This window comes from Prionailurus viverrinus, chromosome D2, assembly GCF_022837055.1.
Source record: "Prionailurus viverrinus isolate Anna chromosome D2, UM_Priviv_1.0, whole genome shotgun sequence".
Taxonomy (NCBI): domain Eukaryota; kingdom Metazoa; phylum Chordata; class Mammalia; order Carnivora; family Felidae; genus Prionailurus; species Prionailurus viverrinus.
The window spans coordinates 12,204,637-12,222,572 of NC_062571.1; the positions used below are offsets into that span (position 1 = coordinate 12,204,637).

A 17,936-nucleotide genomic window follows, 5' to 3' on the forward strand; every position below is an offset into this window, starting at 1 on the left:
GATAGGGAAACAGTTGCTTGTGTATAATTGTGTGGCACAGGGCCTCAGGCAGTCGCAAGCAGTAAAAAATGGAAAAGACGGACTAGTATGTTTTTTCTGCAGCTCTAATTATTTAAAATTTTTGGCTGACCTCTTCAGGTTTATCGTTTCCTAAAACTGGTTCCAGTCCTTTTGGCCATTGTGCAGCATAAAAAAAAGACGGAAGAACAAGCAATAAACAGACAGACAGCTTTATATACTCTAAAGCTTTTATGTAAGAATTTTGGTGCAGAAAATCCAGAGCCTTTTGTCCCCGTGCTGAGCACTGCTGTGAAACTGATTGCACCGGAAACAAAAGAAGAGAAGAATGTCTTGGGAAGTGCCCTGCTGTGCCTGGCAGAGGTGACCTCCACCCTGGAGGCGCTGGCCATCCCTCAGCTTCCCAGGTATGCTGATTAGGACCTGGAACAAGAGCCACCATGTGGGGTTTCTGGTACAAATTGAAAAATAATACCTTAGCAATTTTTTTTTTTTTTTTTTGCCACTCAGTAGAGGTTACATAGGATTAGATTTGTTAAAGATTTAATTTTTTCTTCAAACTAAAAACCACTAATTAAAAACTTTCTAATTTCCTTTATGATGTTTGTTGCCTTCCTCTTTTCACTCCCCCTTGGCCAGCTGTAACTAGGAAACAAGGGGTGAAGCCCCGCGGTGGGTGTTCCATCTGTTTGGGCAAAAGCTGCCTCGTGCAGCCCAGGTTCAGAGTTGAATGCTCCTGACTTTCCCCCTTGGCTTTGGTATTTTCTAGCTGTGCAGCCCTGGGCAGGTTACTTGGTCTGTTAGAGCTTTGCCATCCCTAAAACCGAGACCAGACCGACTTCATGGGATTCCGGTGGGGAGGTGCACGTAAGGCTTTTTGCACAGCGCCTAACACGTAGCAAGCATTAAATTGAAAGTCCCTGTTATTTTTTAAAATGACTGAGTAACTATTGCTACTGGGAGGTTTCTTGCTCTGAGTCTCATAAAATGTGTAGACACGTTTTGTCGGCTGTGACATAGCATGATGTAGCGGGCACAGTTATTAGGAGTTTTGCATAGTGACTTCTCCATTCTCTGTTCTTAAAGTTACTCTAAAACTCTTGCTTTTTTATATCTAGCCTGATGCCATCATTGCTGACAACGATGAAAAACACCAGTGAGCTGGTTTCCGGTGAGGTCTATCTGCTTAGTGCTTTGGCGGCCCTGCAGAAGGTTGTGGAGACCCTCCCACATTTCATCAGCCCTTACCTAGAAGGTGTCCTGTCCCAGGTGAGCCACAGTACCTCAACATGCTATGCCCGTTTTCTCTCCCATCATCCCTCCTGCTTGGTCATGACGTTGAAATGGTCATCGCTTTCTTCTTATAAGGCTCATCTCTTTTTTGATTTTGCAGAATGTGTTTTATTGCCTTTCTCTCCCCTCCATGAGATCGTTCGTGTTGGGCTGGAGCCGCCTTTTATTACTTGTAGAAACTTGTGTGTCCTATTTGCTTCGAATGTAAAGGGTTTTTTAATCCTAAGGTGTCTTTCAAAATCAGAATCCCTCTATTGCTGTTCAGTGGTTACTTGGCACATGGGCAGTGGGCAAGGGGCATTTCTAACTGACAGTGCCCAGGAACGATCCTCACTCTGTTCTCTTGTACTGGTCATTTGCCATTATGAGGTTAGGAGCTTCAGCTGCCATGATGAAAATAATTTAGCTGATTCACACACTCTTGTAGCCAGGGCTTGAAGGTAGACTTTTTATAGAAAGGGACCCCTACATCTGAGGAGGTTTGTAGATAGATTTTTTTAGCAAGAACAAACACACTTGACTCTTCTCATGGTCTCTGGATTCCTGTCCTCTTTAAAAACAAAAACCCATCAGTCTGAGTGCTCTGTGTTCTTCTGCCTTCCACCATTTACCTGCATCCCTGACTCCACTTGGGGAAGAGGCATCTGTTCATTTGTATCTACAGATGTTCAAGACTGCTTTGAAAGGAATTCTGTGAAGCGATAGTGCTCCGAGCTTTCCCCAGCCGCTAGCCTCTGGGTTGACGTCTGTAAGTGTGCAGACATTGTCAGTGAGTTCTCATATTGGCTTTGGTCGTGGTTTCTGTATTCCTATAGGTGGTTCATTTGGAGAAAATCACTGGTGGAATGGGTTCTGCCTCACAAGCTAATATCCGCATCACATCCCTTAAAAAGACACTGGCTACCACACTGTCACCCCGAGTCTTACTGCCAGCGATCAACAAAACGTACAAACAAATTGAGAAGAACTGGAAGGTTAGATCATACTGGGTTTTAGACTTTGGAGAGGGGAGATGTGGTACTGAAATTTCTAAGTTTTCACTTAAAGAAGAGGATGGTTATTTAATTGATAAACGCACTAATGAACTCGGAATATTTAAAATTGGTATGTCTCTTTACTGTGTTACTGGTAGAAGCACATGCGTCCATTTATGAGCATCTTGCAAGAGCACATTGGGGTCATGAAGAAGGAAGAGCTCACCTCCCATCAGGCTCCACTAACCGTGTTTTTTCTGGAAGCCCTGGACTTCCGAGCACAGCACTCTGAAGTAAGCTTATTTCCACTTCCCCAGATCCTAAAGTTATCTACTTGTTTAAGAGCCAGAGAAAAATCTAGCTGTGTAATTTGTTTTACTTGCCAAAGTTATTTAGAGCTACATGTTAGTAATCTGGCTAATCTTCTGTTTTTCAGGATGATCTGGAGGAAATTGGAAAGACCGAAAATTGTATCATTGACTGTCTAGTAGCCATGGTGGTGAAACTTTCTGAAGTCACGTTCAGGCCCTTGTTCTTTAAAGTAAGCTTGCTCCTTCCACGTCTCCTTTGTACCCATACATAAATGTTACAAGATATGTAGAATAAACTAATATTACTTTATCTTTTTAGCTGTTTGATTGGGCTAAAACAGAGGATGCCCCGAAGGACAGACTTTTGACATTTTACAACTTGGCAGATAACATTGCTGAAAAACTTAAAGGGCTTTTTACTCTGTTCGCTGGCCACCTGGTGAAGCCTTTTGCTGACACCTTGAACCAGGTGAACATCTCCAAAACAGGTTGGTAGCTGACTCCAGTCGATACCTTTGCTCTGTGTACCTTACACAAGGCACAGTAGGTATAGTAAGCATAAGGAGGGTGAAGGTTTTACTTCATAATCAGTCAGTAGGCATTGAAGTCTTTGCTTGAGCAGAATGAAAACATGTTAACAACAATTGACTCACTTAGAAGTAAAAGTAAGGTAAATGGTATGTGCTACTCTAAGTTATTGGAAGTAACTTTAAAATGTTAAGATTTAAGATTGGTGTTTTCTGTACCGCTAATGAGCAACCCACTGGATAAGTGGTAATTTAACTTGCCAAACTAAGTGATCTAAACTGAGAATCTTGACTCCTACAGGAGCCACTTACCCGAGAGCTGCCCATTTTATGTCATGTCTTCATCCTGATTTTCTGTATTGTTTTAGAAATATTCTTCTGACTGTAGTGTTAATAGTGATTTGAATTTAAACATTGGAGGTTAAATTGTGAAAATCAACTGTTTTTTCACTTTTACTCTTCCCATCTACAGATGAAGCGTTTTTTGACTCTGACAATGATCCTGAAAAGTGCTGCTTGCTATTGCAGTTTATTTTGAACTGTTTATATAAAATCTTCCTTTTTGATACTCAGCATTTTCTCAGTAAAGAGAGAGCAGAAGCCTTGATGATGCCCCTGGTGGACCAGGTAACCACATGGAACCCATCTTTTTGACAAACGATGAGGAAATTGCCATCACTGTTAAATTTGTTTGTTAATTTTATTTAAATCCAAGTTCGTTAACGTATAGTGTAATAAGGTTTCAGTAGAATTTAGCGATTCATCACTTATATACAACACCCAGTGCTCATCCCAACAAGTGCCCTCCTCAGTGCCCATCACCCACGTAGCCCATCCCTAACCCTCTTTCCCTCCAGCAACCTTCAGTTTGTTCTCTGTATTTAAAAGTCTCTTATGGTTTGCATCCCTGTTTTTATCTTGTTCTTCCTTCTCTTCCCCTGTGTTCATCTGTTGTGTTTCTTAAATTACACATGGAGGTGAAATCATATGATACTTACCTTTCTCTGACTTCTTCCGCTTAGCATGATACTCTCTAGTTCCATCCACGTTATTGCAAATGGCAAGATTTCATTCTTTTTGATTCACTGTTAAATTTTTACTAGATTTATATCTACTAAAATTAGAGCTTGCTGGGCTTTCTTCTCCAGGCTTTTTTTTTAATGAAATTTTTATTTCAAAATTTGGTTATTTTTAATGTACAGAACTTATCTTCATAGTGGCATACACCAGGTTTTACTTTTGAAGGTTTCAAATGGAAGGCAGGATATAAGGACTCATGGTTAGATTTTTAATTTTCTAAAATTGGATTTATTGAGAATGTTTTAGGACTGGGCCGCCATCTGGAAGAACGCCTCTCAGCTGTTCTCCTGGAGGGAGGGGTGACACTAAGGGCCATGACAGTCTGCCTCGGCTCCAAAAGGTGGTAAATTTGCTCTAGAGAGTGTTAGAATTACACACCTGGTCCTCGAGCCTGCTGCTTGGAAAGAGTAAACAAGTTTATTTATACATTGGGAATTTTTCAGACAGAAAACTTGTTGCTCAGAGTCCCTGTCTCCCTCATAGCTAGAAAACAGGCTGGGAGGAGAAGAACGGTTCCAGGAGCGAGTGACAAAGCAGCTCATCCCGTGCATAGCGCAGTTTTCCGTGGCCGTGGCAGACGACTCTCTTTGGAAACCACTGAACTACCAGATTCTGCTGAAGACGAGAGACTCCTCACCCAAGGTGGGCGCTGTGGTCGACAGGCACCGAAGCTGCGTGCGTTCCCCATATAAACCAAACAGTCCCAAAGCGGTCGTGGCTGTAGGCCCATGGTACACTAGCTGCTTGTCTTCTAGGACCGGAGGTTGCTCTTTGGGGCAGAAGTTTGAGCCTGAGAAACGTTTGGCTTTTACTTAAAGGCTATTTATAAATAATAGAAGTCCTCTCCCCCACCCCCACGGTGTGTTAGACGCAAGTAGTGACATATTTAAATGTCTTTGTGCTCCCAGAGACGGTCTTTCAGTCTGTTCACAGAACATTCCTTTGAGCTAGAGCAATGGATTATCTCCGTCATGTGTATCAGGCTTAGGATTTTGTGAAATAATGGGAAATAAGGAGTGGTGGACACTCACTCACGTGGGCGAGGACGAACCAAGTTACAGCCCCCTGCCTGCGTCTCAATTTCCAGTCACCAGTTCTCAGTCTAATTAGCATACGAGAACCTCAGTGAATAAAGCAGACCGAAGCAGAATTTTGTCAAAAGATTTATTACTTGAAATATATACCATTTATTACAGGAGAGAACAGTGAGGCTATTTTCATGAACCCCCAGATTTTACATTGTAGGTTCTTACAAGCTTATAGCATTAAATTTGTCTTAATGTTTTGTTTTGAATGTACAATATCAAAAAAAGTCTGGCTTGAACATAGGTAGCTCATAGGCTTTTTAAAGAAATCATTTTGCTTTATCCAAATATATTTTTTTAATTGTCCAAAACCGGAAAGAGGATTAGTACAGCTTTTGTTTCAAAGTGAACCACTAACAGAGCCAGACCACTGCTTGCATTCCATAGACCAGAAATATGAAATAGAGAATATATGAATTAGGTATATGAAATAGGAATAGAGAAACACCCAGACTTTTTTTAAGTTCCCAGATCCGGAAGTCACGATACATTATTTTTAATTCCGTGCTGAATGCCCACCCCCTCCCACCACTGTAGTCGGGAGGGAGGGGTCCTGCCTGAGGGGGCCAGGCTGGCCTCATCGCCCACAGCCCAGCAAGCCCATGAGCTTCGGTGCACGTAAACTTGATGACATACTTGAGTCTGTGTGTGCCTTTTTGATTGTTGTTTTTAAAGGAAAATGTTAGAAAAAGGTATTCACATTAAGCCCTGCAGTACTGTAAGACACTTTAAAAAACACTGGTTTGTATAAGGTTGCCCGTATTATAAACAGACCCCAAGTTGTTAAATAAATTGGTGTTCTGAGATGGAAGTGGAGTGGACAGATGGGGAACCAATTCATTTAAAAAGTCAGAGCCTGTCTCAAGTTAGACAGTTGTGAGATATAAATGTAGCAGTGCTAGTCTTGGGCGGGGGAGGGGGGGAGGGGTTAAATCCTTTCTTTACCTTTTTATCTCTTTCAGGTTCGATTTGCTGCTCTGATTACAGTATTAGCACTGGCTGAAAAACTTAAGGAGAATTACCTTGTCTTGCTACCAGAGTCCATTCCTTTCTTAGCTGAATTGATGGAAGGTAATGCCTAAACTACTAAGAAATAATGGCAGTAAAATTCTGTGAAAATGTGCCCAGTGGTCATGGAAATTTGGATAGAACCCCATCCTCTGCCCCCTCCACGTCTCACATTGCAGACAGGAGGCGGGGTGCTTGTTTCGAGTAGGGTTGAGAGACCATATTAGGTGGCCACCCCGCGATCATCTGAAACTTGTCTACAAGGAAATCACCACCTTTACTTTTGCGTTTATTGATGTTTCTCATTATCCTCATACATTTATATGATTATTTTAGTCCCCATAGATTTACTGTGTCAGAAGTGCCAATAAGATCACAGTAGATTAGCTGCCTGTTAACTACCAGCCAACATTTTCTCCATGTTCTGCCTGGAGGATCTCATTCAGTCCTCACGATGTGTGTGCCATTATCCCTGTTTTATAAAGGAAGAAACTAGAGGCTTTCAAAGGATTTTGATAAACTAACAAAGTGAGTGTGACGGGTGTTCAGGCCAGGTTTGCAGAGTTCTGGGCGTGGCGAACGCCCTGCCACCAGGCCGCACGAATCAGCAGGAGTGAGGAGGCAAGCAGACAAGTGCTCATCTACAAGTACATGCCCCGGTGTCTCTTGCGGCCTAGAGCAGGGGCATCACTAGAAGTTGGGATTCCCACTGTGTACCGCTCTTTCGGGGGCTGCAAGGAGGGTGCTGTGCTTTCTGCTTCGTGGGCAGGTTTCATTTCCGTCCTTTGACTGATCGGTGGCCAGACGATGCAAGAGCTGAAGAATTAGACTAACGATAACTGAGGCAGTTTTTATTCTTGTGTTTAGATGAATGTGAAGAAGTTGAGCGTCAGTGCCAGAGGACCGTCCAGCAGCTGGAGGCCGTACTGGGGGAGCCACTCCAGAGCTACTTCTAAGACACCGGGTCTCGGGGCTTTCTTACTCTGTTCAGAGGTCGGATTTATTCATGTTTTTATTTGTGGGTGTTTGGTACCATATTACTTTTGGTGCCCTCACCCCTGCGCGGACTTCTGTATGAAACCAGCTGGCGTGCTGCCCTCCTGCCCCTTGTAGGAACTGCAGTAAGAGTAAATGATGCCTATTTTCATACAGACTGCTGTTTGTCTAAGCATTTGTCACAGTCTTTTCTGATTGAGGTTATTGATATCGCAGACCTGGTTAATTTTAGCACTCAAAGGTAAAAGCACCTCCTCTTTAGACAGTCAAAGCCTTAACTTTTCCCGTAAAGGGATATCTTACGTACGTGGTATCCATGTTGGATTTCATTCAAGGTAGCTCTTCGAGAAAGTGACAGTTACTCAGCACCAATGCTTTGGACTATAAAGCTATTTGGAATAGTTTTCACATTTTGGGTAGATGATACTTCAGCCATAATTTTTGTGCGTGGCCACAGTGGGAATTAGTTCTGGAATGCGTTTTCTACTTAGGACTGTGATTGTCTTCTGTACCCTTCAGTCTTTGGTGGGGGCAGAGGCAATAGGCTCTCAGAACCCACAGATAGAAAAGGCCCAGAAACACTAGGTGGCATGGCTCCTCCAGAATTAGAAATGGTCAGACTTCCCCTGATGGTAATTCAAGAATTACTTGTATGAGAAAGTATCAAATTTTTTTTTCAAACTTTATAATATATATATATATATATTTTTTTAATGTTTACTTTTGAGAGAGACAGACACAGAGTGTGAGTGGAAGAGGGTCAGAGAGAGAGGGAGACACAGAATCTGAAGCAGGCTCCAGGCTCCAAGCTGTCAGCACAGAGCCCAGTGCAGGATCGAACTCACGAATGAGATCATGACCTGAGCCAAAGTCGGACACTTAACCGACTGAGTCACCCAGGCACGTTGGAACTTTGAAGTTTTCTAATCCCTGATGTCATGGTGAAAGTGAAGGCTCAAATAAAATAAACTACCTTCAATAAAGACAGATTTGTCTAATTTGTGCCTTAAAAATAAGTTTAAAATATCTAACAACTATCCCATGGTTTTAGTTTGAAAGCCTTTGTTCTAATTTAGTACAGAAATTTCATGCCAAATTGTGACAAAGAAGCAAAAGGCTGAATTGTAGCTGTAGAGATATAGCTTGCTAGGAATGCGTACTCCCTTTTAAAAAATGTTTTGATAAGATTAATCAGTAAAATGCTAATAGCTTCTTCTCAAATCACATCTTATTGTTTTGTATTGTTTCTGTCAAAGAATCAATCTTACGTCTTAGTAATAGCTCCACGTAAAACAAAAAGTGAAGTATGTTTAAGAATTAGAGGAAACAATGTATGTGGGGCTTTTTTCCTGAGTGGCCTATAGTCTCCATCTGAGTCACGCCCTCTGATGTTTTACATGAAGGAAAAAAAATAACCAAAACCCTGGGGGATTCTTTCTTCAATTCTCCCAATGAAAACTGGGACCCCACTCCACCTGCCGTGAGCTTGGCAAGATGTAACATGATAAATTAACATGAATAGAAAAGAATCACATGCCAGAATCTTCTACACTGAGTACTTTTAAAAAATCAGATTGGTAGTAGTATTCTTTTCAGTATATGGGTACAAATAATATCTAACCAAAATCTGTAATGAAAATAGTCCTAAATCCTGGCAGCATATTCAGCATAGCAATTTAACATGATAAAATGATCAGACTAATTTAACTTTTTTACCTCCCCACTCCCAAGCCTTTGAAATTTCCTGTGACAAGATCTGACCTGTAAGAATTCTATAAAGAACTTCTGCCAACTCACTTCAAAGAATAATGAAAAAATTACAGAAATGCAACAATTTAACTTGCTGATACAGGTTTGATTTTAATCACTTAAAGTAGAACAATGTTTTGATCTGGCTTGTTAATGATGAGGGACTAATCTTTAGAAGAGCAGAGAGGTGGGGTTTGTTTGCATGCAGACAAGCAACAGATTTTTATACTGCTGCTCTCTACCTCATTGGTCTCGGTGTATTTTATTTTCTGATAGTGTGTGCCTATTTCATGAACAATCATTAAATCTAATCTTGACAATTGCTTTGTTACACCCATAAACGTTTTACAGATTGAAATCATCTACCTTAAACTTTCTAGTGGAGTGTGTGTAGACCTCTAACTCCAAGTGCATGTACTGTAAGCATTTACTGGTATAGACATCCGTGGCCTTCAAATTGACATCAACTTAACTTTCATGCCATTTGTTTTTGTTTCACTGCGTTTTTTTGATAGTGTTATTTCTTTGGCAGTGCTTGTAGCTAGCAGAGCTAGATATTTAGCATGTTAAAGAAAATTGCCAAATGTAAGGGCAACGTCAATCCTTTCAGTTACGGGATGTGATCGAACTCTGGTTACGAAAGCAATGGCTAGAAAAGGAATAGTGTCTTGTAAATTCGTGCCTAGGTGACTTAACAGTTGAGTAATTCTTCTAAGTCTCTGGTTACTTTATACAATTAATGCCTATAGAAAAATTGGTGACACGAGGGCAGAGCCCAAAAGATTCTGAGCTCAAGAGGGAGCAGAGTGGTATTATGTTCCACTGTATACACATAGCCCCAGCTTCTAGCGCAGTGCTGGCAGGAAATAAGTACTCAGTGTGTTAGCTACTGTATTACTAGCTACTTATTGATCTGAATCGCATTTAAAAAAGGAAGCCAAGGTGGGAGAGAGAACAGAAAGGCCTGAATAATGGCTGTCAGTTGTTGTTGCCTTGAATTTCCTTACCCTGTGGCTAGACAAAGCCACGCTCGCTGCGTGGCAAGACCCAGAACACCTAGAAGGACTTTGTTATGCAAGCTCATTTTAACAATATAGATAAACAAGAATAGATGCACTTTAGCAAGGCCAGTGTCACATAAGCCATTTTGTATTTCAGTTTTTGTAGCAAGCATGTCGGCTACCAGCTTCTGACTTCCAGTAAGTGAATATCTCCATCAATTTCCAGCGTGTCAATATTGCTAAGCTCTTTAAATCTGTGTTTGTACTCCAGGCTGTGTACACCATTTACGGCAACCTTGAATTCTCTAACGTCACAATAAATTATCATCTGGAAGGAAAGTACACACAACATTAGTGGCTTTCCTCGGTTTAGGCAGTTCTCCCAGCCCGCTGGTGTTAACGTCCCTTCTAAGATTCTGACTAAAGTGTATCCAGTAGTGGCACCTTCTGCCTCATCCCACTTGGGGAAGGGACTCTGAACATGCTTGCAGCTTCACGCTGTCCCCAGGGCCCGAGGCCTGCCTTCCCTCAGCACCCTCCATCCACTGCACCTTTTCCCAGCGAAATGGGAAGTTGTTCCCTCCCCACACCCCCCTCCCCTCCCCGTGTCTGGGAACCGTAATGACGTAGGAAAACAGCCATCTTGACCCTTACAGAGGAGCTGACTGCAAGTAACAGGCTAGAAACCAAGGGACCTGGATCATGACTCTTCGGCCTTAAACCCCAGGATCTTAGACAAATGCCACAGTAGAGAATTTCAGAGCTTTTAGGGCACTCGCTGGGACTGCACAGCCGCGTGGCAACCTTGACTCCATTTCCACCCCAGCTCCGCACATCGTGGTCTCCCATCTGTGTCTCAAGCTCAGGATTCTGTGGCTCTCTGGAGCAACTGGCCTTCTGGCAGAGTGAGCTCACGTCCGTGGCCAGTTGTCAGCCTTCTGTGCTAGCCTTTCAGAGCTGTCTCTGCCTAACACAAACCCGTGAACATCAAAAGAAACTACAGTCCTTTTAAATCACTTTGACACGTCAGCCTCATACTTCCCGCTGCCGGCCTGGCCACCACGCTACCGTGTATTCTCCAGCCACACGGCAAAGACCAGTCTGGTGAACCTGCACCACGAAGCTTCTGAAGAGCAGCTCAGCCTGCCTCACACCTGGCTCCACCCCCGGGGGCCAGCCGGAGGCAGAATCTGAATCTGCAGAGAAACAGGTTATTTATTCTGCTCTGACTGGTGATAAATGGCTGCTGGGGGCGATTCCTTGGATAAAACAATGAATGGACAGAAACAGGCTCTAGGTCTATGTAGAGAACCGAGGAAAATACCAGTAACTGGAACCACATTATCCTCACAACAGTGCTGGAAATCCCAGTTTCAACCAGGAGGAAGGGACCTTTGGTAACATACATTTAACAGAAATCTCAACACAAAACAACAGCCTCATGCCCAGAAGGGAAAACAAGCTGGCATCAGAGGCATGTAGTGGGAAGGTCCGTCAGTCACCAACATCGTACGACACAGCAGGTGCGGCGCCCTGCATTACCGATGGAAAGGAAGGGCACGCGGCCTGGAAGATGCACTCCTGCAGAACAGATACTATAACCATGTGCAAAAGCCAGTCCCAAACCCCGCCCCCCCCAACTATCTGATGTTACGAACAGCTCGTAAGAACATGATTTGATTAAAACAAAACAAAGGTATTTTTTAAACGAGTAGCTGGAACTGATAAATGAATTTGAAACAAAAGGGGACAGAAGATAACTGGTTAAAATCAAAGTAATGGCATAATGGGAAAATCCAAGGATCGCAATAAAAGCATATTGAAAAGGCAGGAGTCTGAAGCAGAGAAAAATCGGTCACTACAGAAACTTAAAAATAATCCAACATGAGGTAATGACTGTTCCTGAGGTAGAAAGCTAAGGAAAAGATTTTAAAGGAATTTTTGTCCTTTTCCATTTTAATCCAGTAGCAAACATGGATGGGGCCCAGATCAAAAAGCAGGTTAGTCACTGGTTTCCTGTCACCAACCACAAGGATCCACTTCCTTCTGGAGCAGTCACTTCTGTCTCCCTCCAGTGAGCCCCAAGTGTCCTCTTATACCTGGATTCTTGCCAAGCCGACAAACCCCTGTGCTGCCCTCCCCACCTCCAGTGACTTGTTCAAATCATCCCCTCCATCTGGAAAACCCACCTTTAACTTCACCCTCCTGCATGCCCCTGACTTCCAAACCAGTATCCACAATTTCCAGGGACCCTCCTATGATGAGGTCACAACTGTTACCCCACATACCAGAACTTAGGAATACACATTCATGTCCAGCTGCTGTCTTTTATTCAGTCTTGGTGTTCCTGCTTTTTAACAACTGGTTTTGATGAGTGCTCAAAAACTCAACCTACTGATCCAGAGCAAGTGACAGTTTTAAAATGTAGAAGCAGGACCCTAAATCAGTGACCCTAAATGACCATGGGAGGCAGTACGTCACCTCAACTAGTGACTGAACCTTGCCAACCACCCAGCGTCCGCGTCGAAAAAACTACTGTCTGCTGGGCATCCAGAAACGTTTTCGGAAAGGTTGTGTCACCATGATATTCACACGTTTGGGGGACCCGGGACAGTATGTTCTCAAGTCACACGAGATGAGGGGCCCTAAAAAAGTTACCTGACCTTCGAGTTCCAGGGTCTAAACATCTCTTTCCTTGAATATTTACAAACAGGACAAACTCCCTGTAAGAAAGGACTGCCACCTAAAGCTATCTATAACCAAGACGGCACGTGAGGGAGAGTGCAGGCAGTTTTATAGTTCCTGTGTGCTCATGTACACAGGGGATTATCCTAAACGTGTTTTTCCAGTCCTGAGGCAAGGCTCCTGTTAAAATTCCTATTCCTCAAATTCCTATGAACTAATATGGGCCACACAGTAAGAATCCCAGGGCAAATAATACAGTATTCTACTGGCTGTGCCATTTAGACTGATTGTATTTTGAATGCCCCTTTTATAATGCAGACAGTCTCCACATAAACAAAAACTACGTGCTATCTCCACATATTAAGCTAGGACTTGACGTAAGTAGACCATTTATCCCACCCCTCCTCCCAGGATTCTTTTTCCTGTCCCATAAGATCATCTTACCTCAAAGTACATCCCGGGACTAAATGGGAAACAGGTAATATTTCTCTCTTCTTCTCCCCAGGACTCGTGAAGAAAAGAATTTCTTACAAATGCTTTAATATTCAGGCGTGGGTTCAAGTGGAGAGCAATATCCTTGGACTTTCCTGATATTAGGTCAACATTAAAGCTTTTGAGAGAATAAAAAAAAAAAAACCCTAATTAACCAAGTAGAAGGACGTGCAGTTTCTGCCATTTTAAGAATCAGAATTGAACTCTGATCACGACACAAAACACATGTATGCACACAGACAGGAATGCAGATGAAGGTAAAATTTTAAATTTAGTTATCGCTCCACTGATAAAAATATAGAAAAATTTATAGTTTTTTAGCCTCAGTGTTGAGGCCACAGGTCTGGTTGGGAAGCAGCTGAAGAGCAAGTAAACCACATGCCTATTACTTTAGGCTGCAGGGGGATGGGGTCCTCGCAAGTGTTCTTGCAAATGTACTATTTTCTAGGAAATAGCTAATTTCAAGCTTTCAGAAGTCTGAACATCTCTAGGAAAGGTGGTTAAGTCACATGTGGTGAGGGGCCCTAACCAACGTTACCTGACCTCGCAGCTGCCCTGGAGTTCTACAAGGCAGGCTGGGGTGGGGACAAAAATGCCACCCTCTTGTCTGGCCACAAAAAGCCTAGCTCAGAACACTGGGCCTGAGTCCTGGTTCTGCCCCAACCAGCCGTAGACAGTCTGGTTAGCGGCGTGACTTCGAAGCTCTTGCTCTGATGGTCTCGGCTTCCAGGTGAGGACTGGGACACGGCTCCCGCCTGTCCCACAAGACTGTCTGGGGTCTAAGGCAACAAGAGAGACACGTGCAAACTCTTCGCACCATTAGTGGTAACAACGGTACTGACCCTTTGGCATTTGTATTCACTTCTCCTTTAATGACGACAGTTCGTCCAGGGCCCATCGAGGAGTTCAACCTCGCAACGAATGGCAGAGTCTGTAAAGAGACCACAGTCGGCACCAGGAAGCCTGCAGAAAGGGGTCTCGTGGGACAAGTGTCCGAAGATACATTTTAACATTTAAAGGCCATGACCCTGTAAAACCCCAGTGGTCGGCACTGCCTGGCTCACAGCAGAGACTCGCCAAAAACGGTTCACGCGATGAAATGGGTTCACGGGACACGGGACCTGCCTGCGTTGGGGACTGCAGCTGGGCCACACGTCCTGCCTGAGGGGAGACGTTAAGGAAGCACACTCCTGGCTCAGAGACTACGCCCGGCCAACTCTTATCTGTCCAGGATCAGCACAGAAGTGCAAAGTGGCTCCTGTGGGTTTCTACTGAGGGTGGAAGTTACATATACCAGCTAATTAAAACTTAATTTGTTAAACAGAATTAAGAAAATTTTTGGCTCTTCAAACCTTTGACAAACAGTTGGTAGGTAGTATTTTGGCGCAAGTCAAACTGTGATTGGCAGTCGAACCTTTGCTCTTGGTGTAGACAGTTCTGGGTACGATTTTAGAAATGTCTCCTCTATTACTAGGCTGTTGGGGAAACAGTTCTGCAATAAGGTGTGGAAAAAATGAAGCTGGCTTCCAAGGTTTAAACTATTCATTTCCTGGGCGATTCTATAAAACATTCCATATATTATAATCTAGGCAAAAATACTTACAAACTGTGATGTGCCAGACTTTTGTACCTATTGGAAGAGAAAGTCAAAATGAAGACATTTGAAAGGGAAAAATTACAACACGAGCAGTCAGATCTTACTGGTTGAAATGGCCAGAGCCTGGGGTAGTAGCACCCGCTTGGCCTTGGATGTGACACACAGCGGCCTATGCTTTCTGACAGGTGTGGTATCAGGCTGTGAAGGGTGCTCAGGCTGGGAACACGGTCTGATAGTCCTACAGTCCTAGGACCACACATGAACTTTACACATGTTTTACTTGTTCTTTCCAAGGGGCTCCCAAAATGCTGAGATTATATTCTCTGAGGTCACATGCTCTGAGATCAGTAAGATGTAACTTTTTCCATTAATGACAAAGACTCAGTGTTTAGACTGTACTTGTTACTACAGGGGAGAAGATACATGTGGAAGTTTGCTTCCCAATGCGCCGACTGTGTTCAACATTTATAAATACTGTGAGACAGTTTACTCAACAGTTAAGAGAGAGGTTTTTTACAGAAGAACGGTGGGTGGTGGTCACAGACACTGATGGCTCAACCATCTGCGAAACTTCCAGTGCCTGGTCCCACAGAAGTAGAGGCCTTAGTCTGCAAATGATTACTCCCACCTTCTTGATATTAAAAACAATTTTTCACAAGTTAAAAACATAACTTTGGGGGGCACCTGGATGGCTCAGCCGGTTAAGCGTCCGACTTCGGCTCTGGTCATGATCTCACGGTTCATGAGTTCAAGCCCCACGTCAGCTCTGTGCTGACAGCTCAGAGCCTGGAGCCTGCTTCGGATTCTGTGTTTCCCTCTCTCTCTGCCCCTCCCCAGCTTGGCCTCTGGCTCTCTCAAAAATGAACACTAAGAAAAAAAATTTTTTAACATAACTTTTAAAAACTCAGCCTGCCTGCCACCTGATTTACTTGACAACTAAAAGAACATTTTTCAACTGGTGGTTATTTAAAAGATTGAATATTTACATTTTCTTTACTTATCTCTGTCAGTTCCAGAGTAGACGTCTGGGTACTTCTTAAATCCTAAAGATAAGATTAATTTTTGACATCTGTCAGAATTCTAAATATAACCTCCCTTACATCTCAAAAAGAATTACAAATAGTGTTAAACGTGAAAATAGGCTTGAGAGTCATGATCCAAAAATGCACTTAACATTAGGGTCCTCTGCCCCCTTATCAGATGGACAGACCTCAAAGAGCCTAAGAACGAGTGTCGAGAGGAATGTGACAAATGGGCACAGCTGCTGAGACTGCACACTGCTAGAATCTTCTTGAAGGGCAAGCTAGCAGTATCTGTCATAACTTAAAATGCAAATACCCTCTCAAGACATTCCGCTTCTAGGAAGTGATCTCAGGAGAAATCCTCCACTGTTCACCTGTGTCAGGGAATTAGCCCCTGTTCCAAAGGGTTTTGTTTTGTAATTACTGTTTGGGGTTTTTTATTGTTGTTGTCAGAACCATACTAGATTTAAGATCCTACGGACATTAGAGCGCTAAATGGCGCACTACTAGTCTGAAAGCTTTGTTTCTAGGAAATTAACATACTCATGATGGAGACATTTATAGTATTTTTATCTTAAAGGAAGATGTTAATTAAAGATACTTGCTACCATTTCATCAGAAAACATCATCAAAGACCCCAAGCTATGGAAGGGTACTCACCGAGCTGAAGCTAAAACCAACTGAGTGAATATTCACTTTGCCATAAATGCCCAGAGTGTCTATCTTCTCCGGGCTAATCCTGTGGGCATAGAGCAGGATATGTTTCCCATTTACCGCCACCTAGATGGACACAGAACACCCCGCCACCCCCAGAAAAAAAAAGTTAATATGTTAACGTGTCCAAATTTAAATCCCGTTTCCTTGGGTTTCATTTTATACCTCTTCCCCCAGGTCTGCACATTACACGTCTGATCAAACTGTGACTGAAAGCATCCATAACACTAGCAGTGGTTCTTAACTTCCTTTGAGCTCTGATCTGATTAGTCACCATGGACCCTCTCCCTCCACACCAATTAGGCATTCATGAATATATTACACGCATGTGTGCACCGACACGTGTACAGGAGGCATCCGGGGTTCAGCGGTTCCCCGGATGCACTAGGCCTGTGAACCCAGGTTAGCAATCTGCCCGGCAAGCTTGCCCACCTGCTCTCCTTGAGGACCACACTCTAAGGAAGAGGACGCTGCACGTGGCAGGCTTTCAGTAAATATTTGTTGAATCCTGAATGAACGGACATGGGCAAGCTACTCAATTTATCTGCGATTCCTGCTTAGAGCAGGACAAAGCTCTTCCTGAAGAAAGGGGCTGCTGTTGTGATCAAGTCACTCCCGTGAGTGCCCGCAGCACATAACCCTGTCCTTCCCTCCCAAATAGGGAATGTCGGGAAAACAAGCAGGATACGAAACGGTCTCGGACCTCAAGGAGCTTAAAATCCCCTTGGCACGTAAAATAAACACAGGAAAACACACAACAGGACAGGAACAAGGGTTTTAGAGGAGGATACAGGTACAAGCACCCAAGAAGCCGGGGAAGGGAGGGAAGAATGGAGTCCGAGCCTGAGATGGGAGGTTTTCACGCTAAATTGTGCGAATCTCTCTCTAGTCTGCGGGGTTCGAGGTTCTATGGGGCTTGCGGGCAGGTGCATCCAAAGCTCTAGGGCCACCCTCTCCATCACACGTACGCACCATAAGCACTGTGTCTAGACCGCTCGATGAGGCCAGCGGTGGGACTTCTAACAACTCGGGATCTAGAATCTCACGATCCTGAAGGACTTGTGGCAGGATTCCCCATTGATCTGTTAGTTCCAGATTCCCAACCCCCGCCCCGGGTGACGGTGACCACAGTTTACTCTCCCACAATTTATACAGCTCTGCGCCAATTCAGAAGTAAGCTCGGCTGTGCAGCAGAAATGCCACACACAAAGAGGTCTGGAGGCCCCGGCCCCACAATTCCAGATGCCACGAGGCGCAGGCAGAAGCTGCGCCCCAGCTCACACTTAGGTACCCTCCGTGCCCCTACTTCAGGGCAAAACGATAAAGCCACTCTTTCTCTAGACTTAAGTAACGTAAGGGCGGGTTCGCCAACGTGCAAGCCTGC

The 17,936-nt window shown here is 43.7% G+C and overlaps 2 protein-coding genes across 11 annotated transcripts in view; one reads left to right on the top strand and one right to left on the bottom strand.

Moving 5' to 3' along the window:
• HEATR1 (HEAT repeat containing 1) overlaps nucleotides 1-9,348 on the top strand; it is a 52,261-nt gene extending 42,913 nt beyond the window's left edge. For 2 of the 3 annotated variants that reach the window (XM_047824642.1, XM_047824643.1), the window contains exons 36-45: nucleotides 139-425; nucleotides 1,137-1,287; nucleotides 2,127-2,285; nucleotides 2,444-2,578; nucleotides 2,722-2,826; nucleotides 2,916-3,084; nucleotides 3,596-3,750; nucleotides 4,687-4,845; nucleotides 6,251-6,359; nucleotides 7,164-9,348. In XM_047824642.1, the coding sequence (XP_047680598.1) occupies nucleotides 139-425; nucleotides 1,137-1,287; nucleotides 2,127-2,285; nucleotides 2,444-2,578; nucleotides 2,722-2,826; nucleotides 2,916-3,084; nucleotides 3,596-3,750; nucleotides 4,687-4,845; nucleotides 6,251-6,359; nucleotides 7,164-7,252 (1,518 nt within the window). In that variant the 3' untranslated portion in view covers nucleotides 7,253-9,348. Of the gene's footprint in view, nucleotides 1-138; nucleotides 426-1,136; nucleotides 1,288-2,126; nucleotides 2,286-2,443; nucleotides 2,579-2,721; nucleotides 2,827-2,915; nucleotides 3,085-3,595; nucleotides 3,751-4,686; nucleotides 4,846-6,250; nucleotides 6,547-7,163 lie in introns of those variants that run through there. The other variant, XM_047824644.1, reaches the window with a different exon arrangement.
• An 826-nt stretch (nucleotides 9,349-10,174) lies between these two features.
• The window catches only part of LGALS8 (galectin 8), a 28,831-nt gene continuing 21,069 nt past the window's right edge, over nucleotides 10,175-17,936 (bottom strand). For 5 of the 8 annotated variants that reach the window (XM_047824645.1, XM_047824646.1, XM_047824648.1 and 2 more), the window contains exons 5-11: nucleotides 16,499-16,618; nucleotides 15,803-15,859; nucleotides 14,823-14,849; nucleotides 14,572-14,694; nucleotides 14,062-14,150; nucleotides 13,172-13,337; nucleotides 10,175-10,370 (exon numbers count right to left, since the gene is read on the bottom strand). In XM_047824645.1, the coding sequence (XP_047680601.1) occupies nucleotides 10,221-10,370; nucleotides 13,172-13,337; nucleotides 14,062-14,150; nucleotides 14,572-14,694; nucleotides 14,823-14,849; nucleotides 15,803-15,859; nucleotides 16,499-16,618 (732 nt within the window). In that variant the 3' untranslated portion in view covers nucleotides 10,175-10,220. The remainder of the gene's footprint in view (nucleotides 10,371-13,171; nucleotides 13,338-14,061; nucleotides 14,151-14,571; nucleotides 14,695-14,822; nucleotides 14,850-15,802; nucleotides 15,860-16,498; nucleotides 16,619-17,936) is intronic. The other 3 variants (XM_047824650.1, XM_047824651.1, XM_047824652.1) reach the window with 3 other exon arrangements.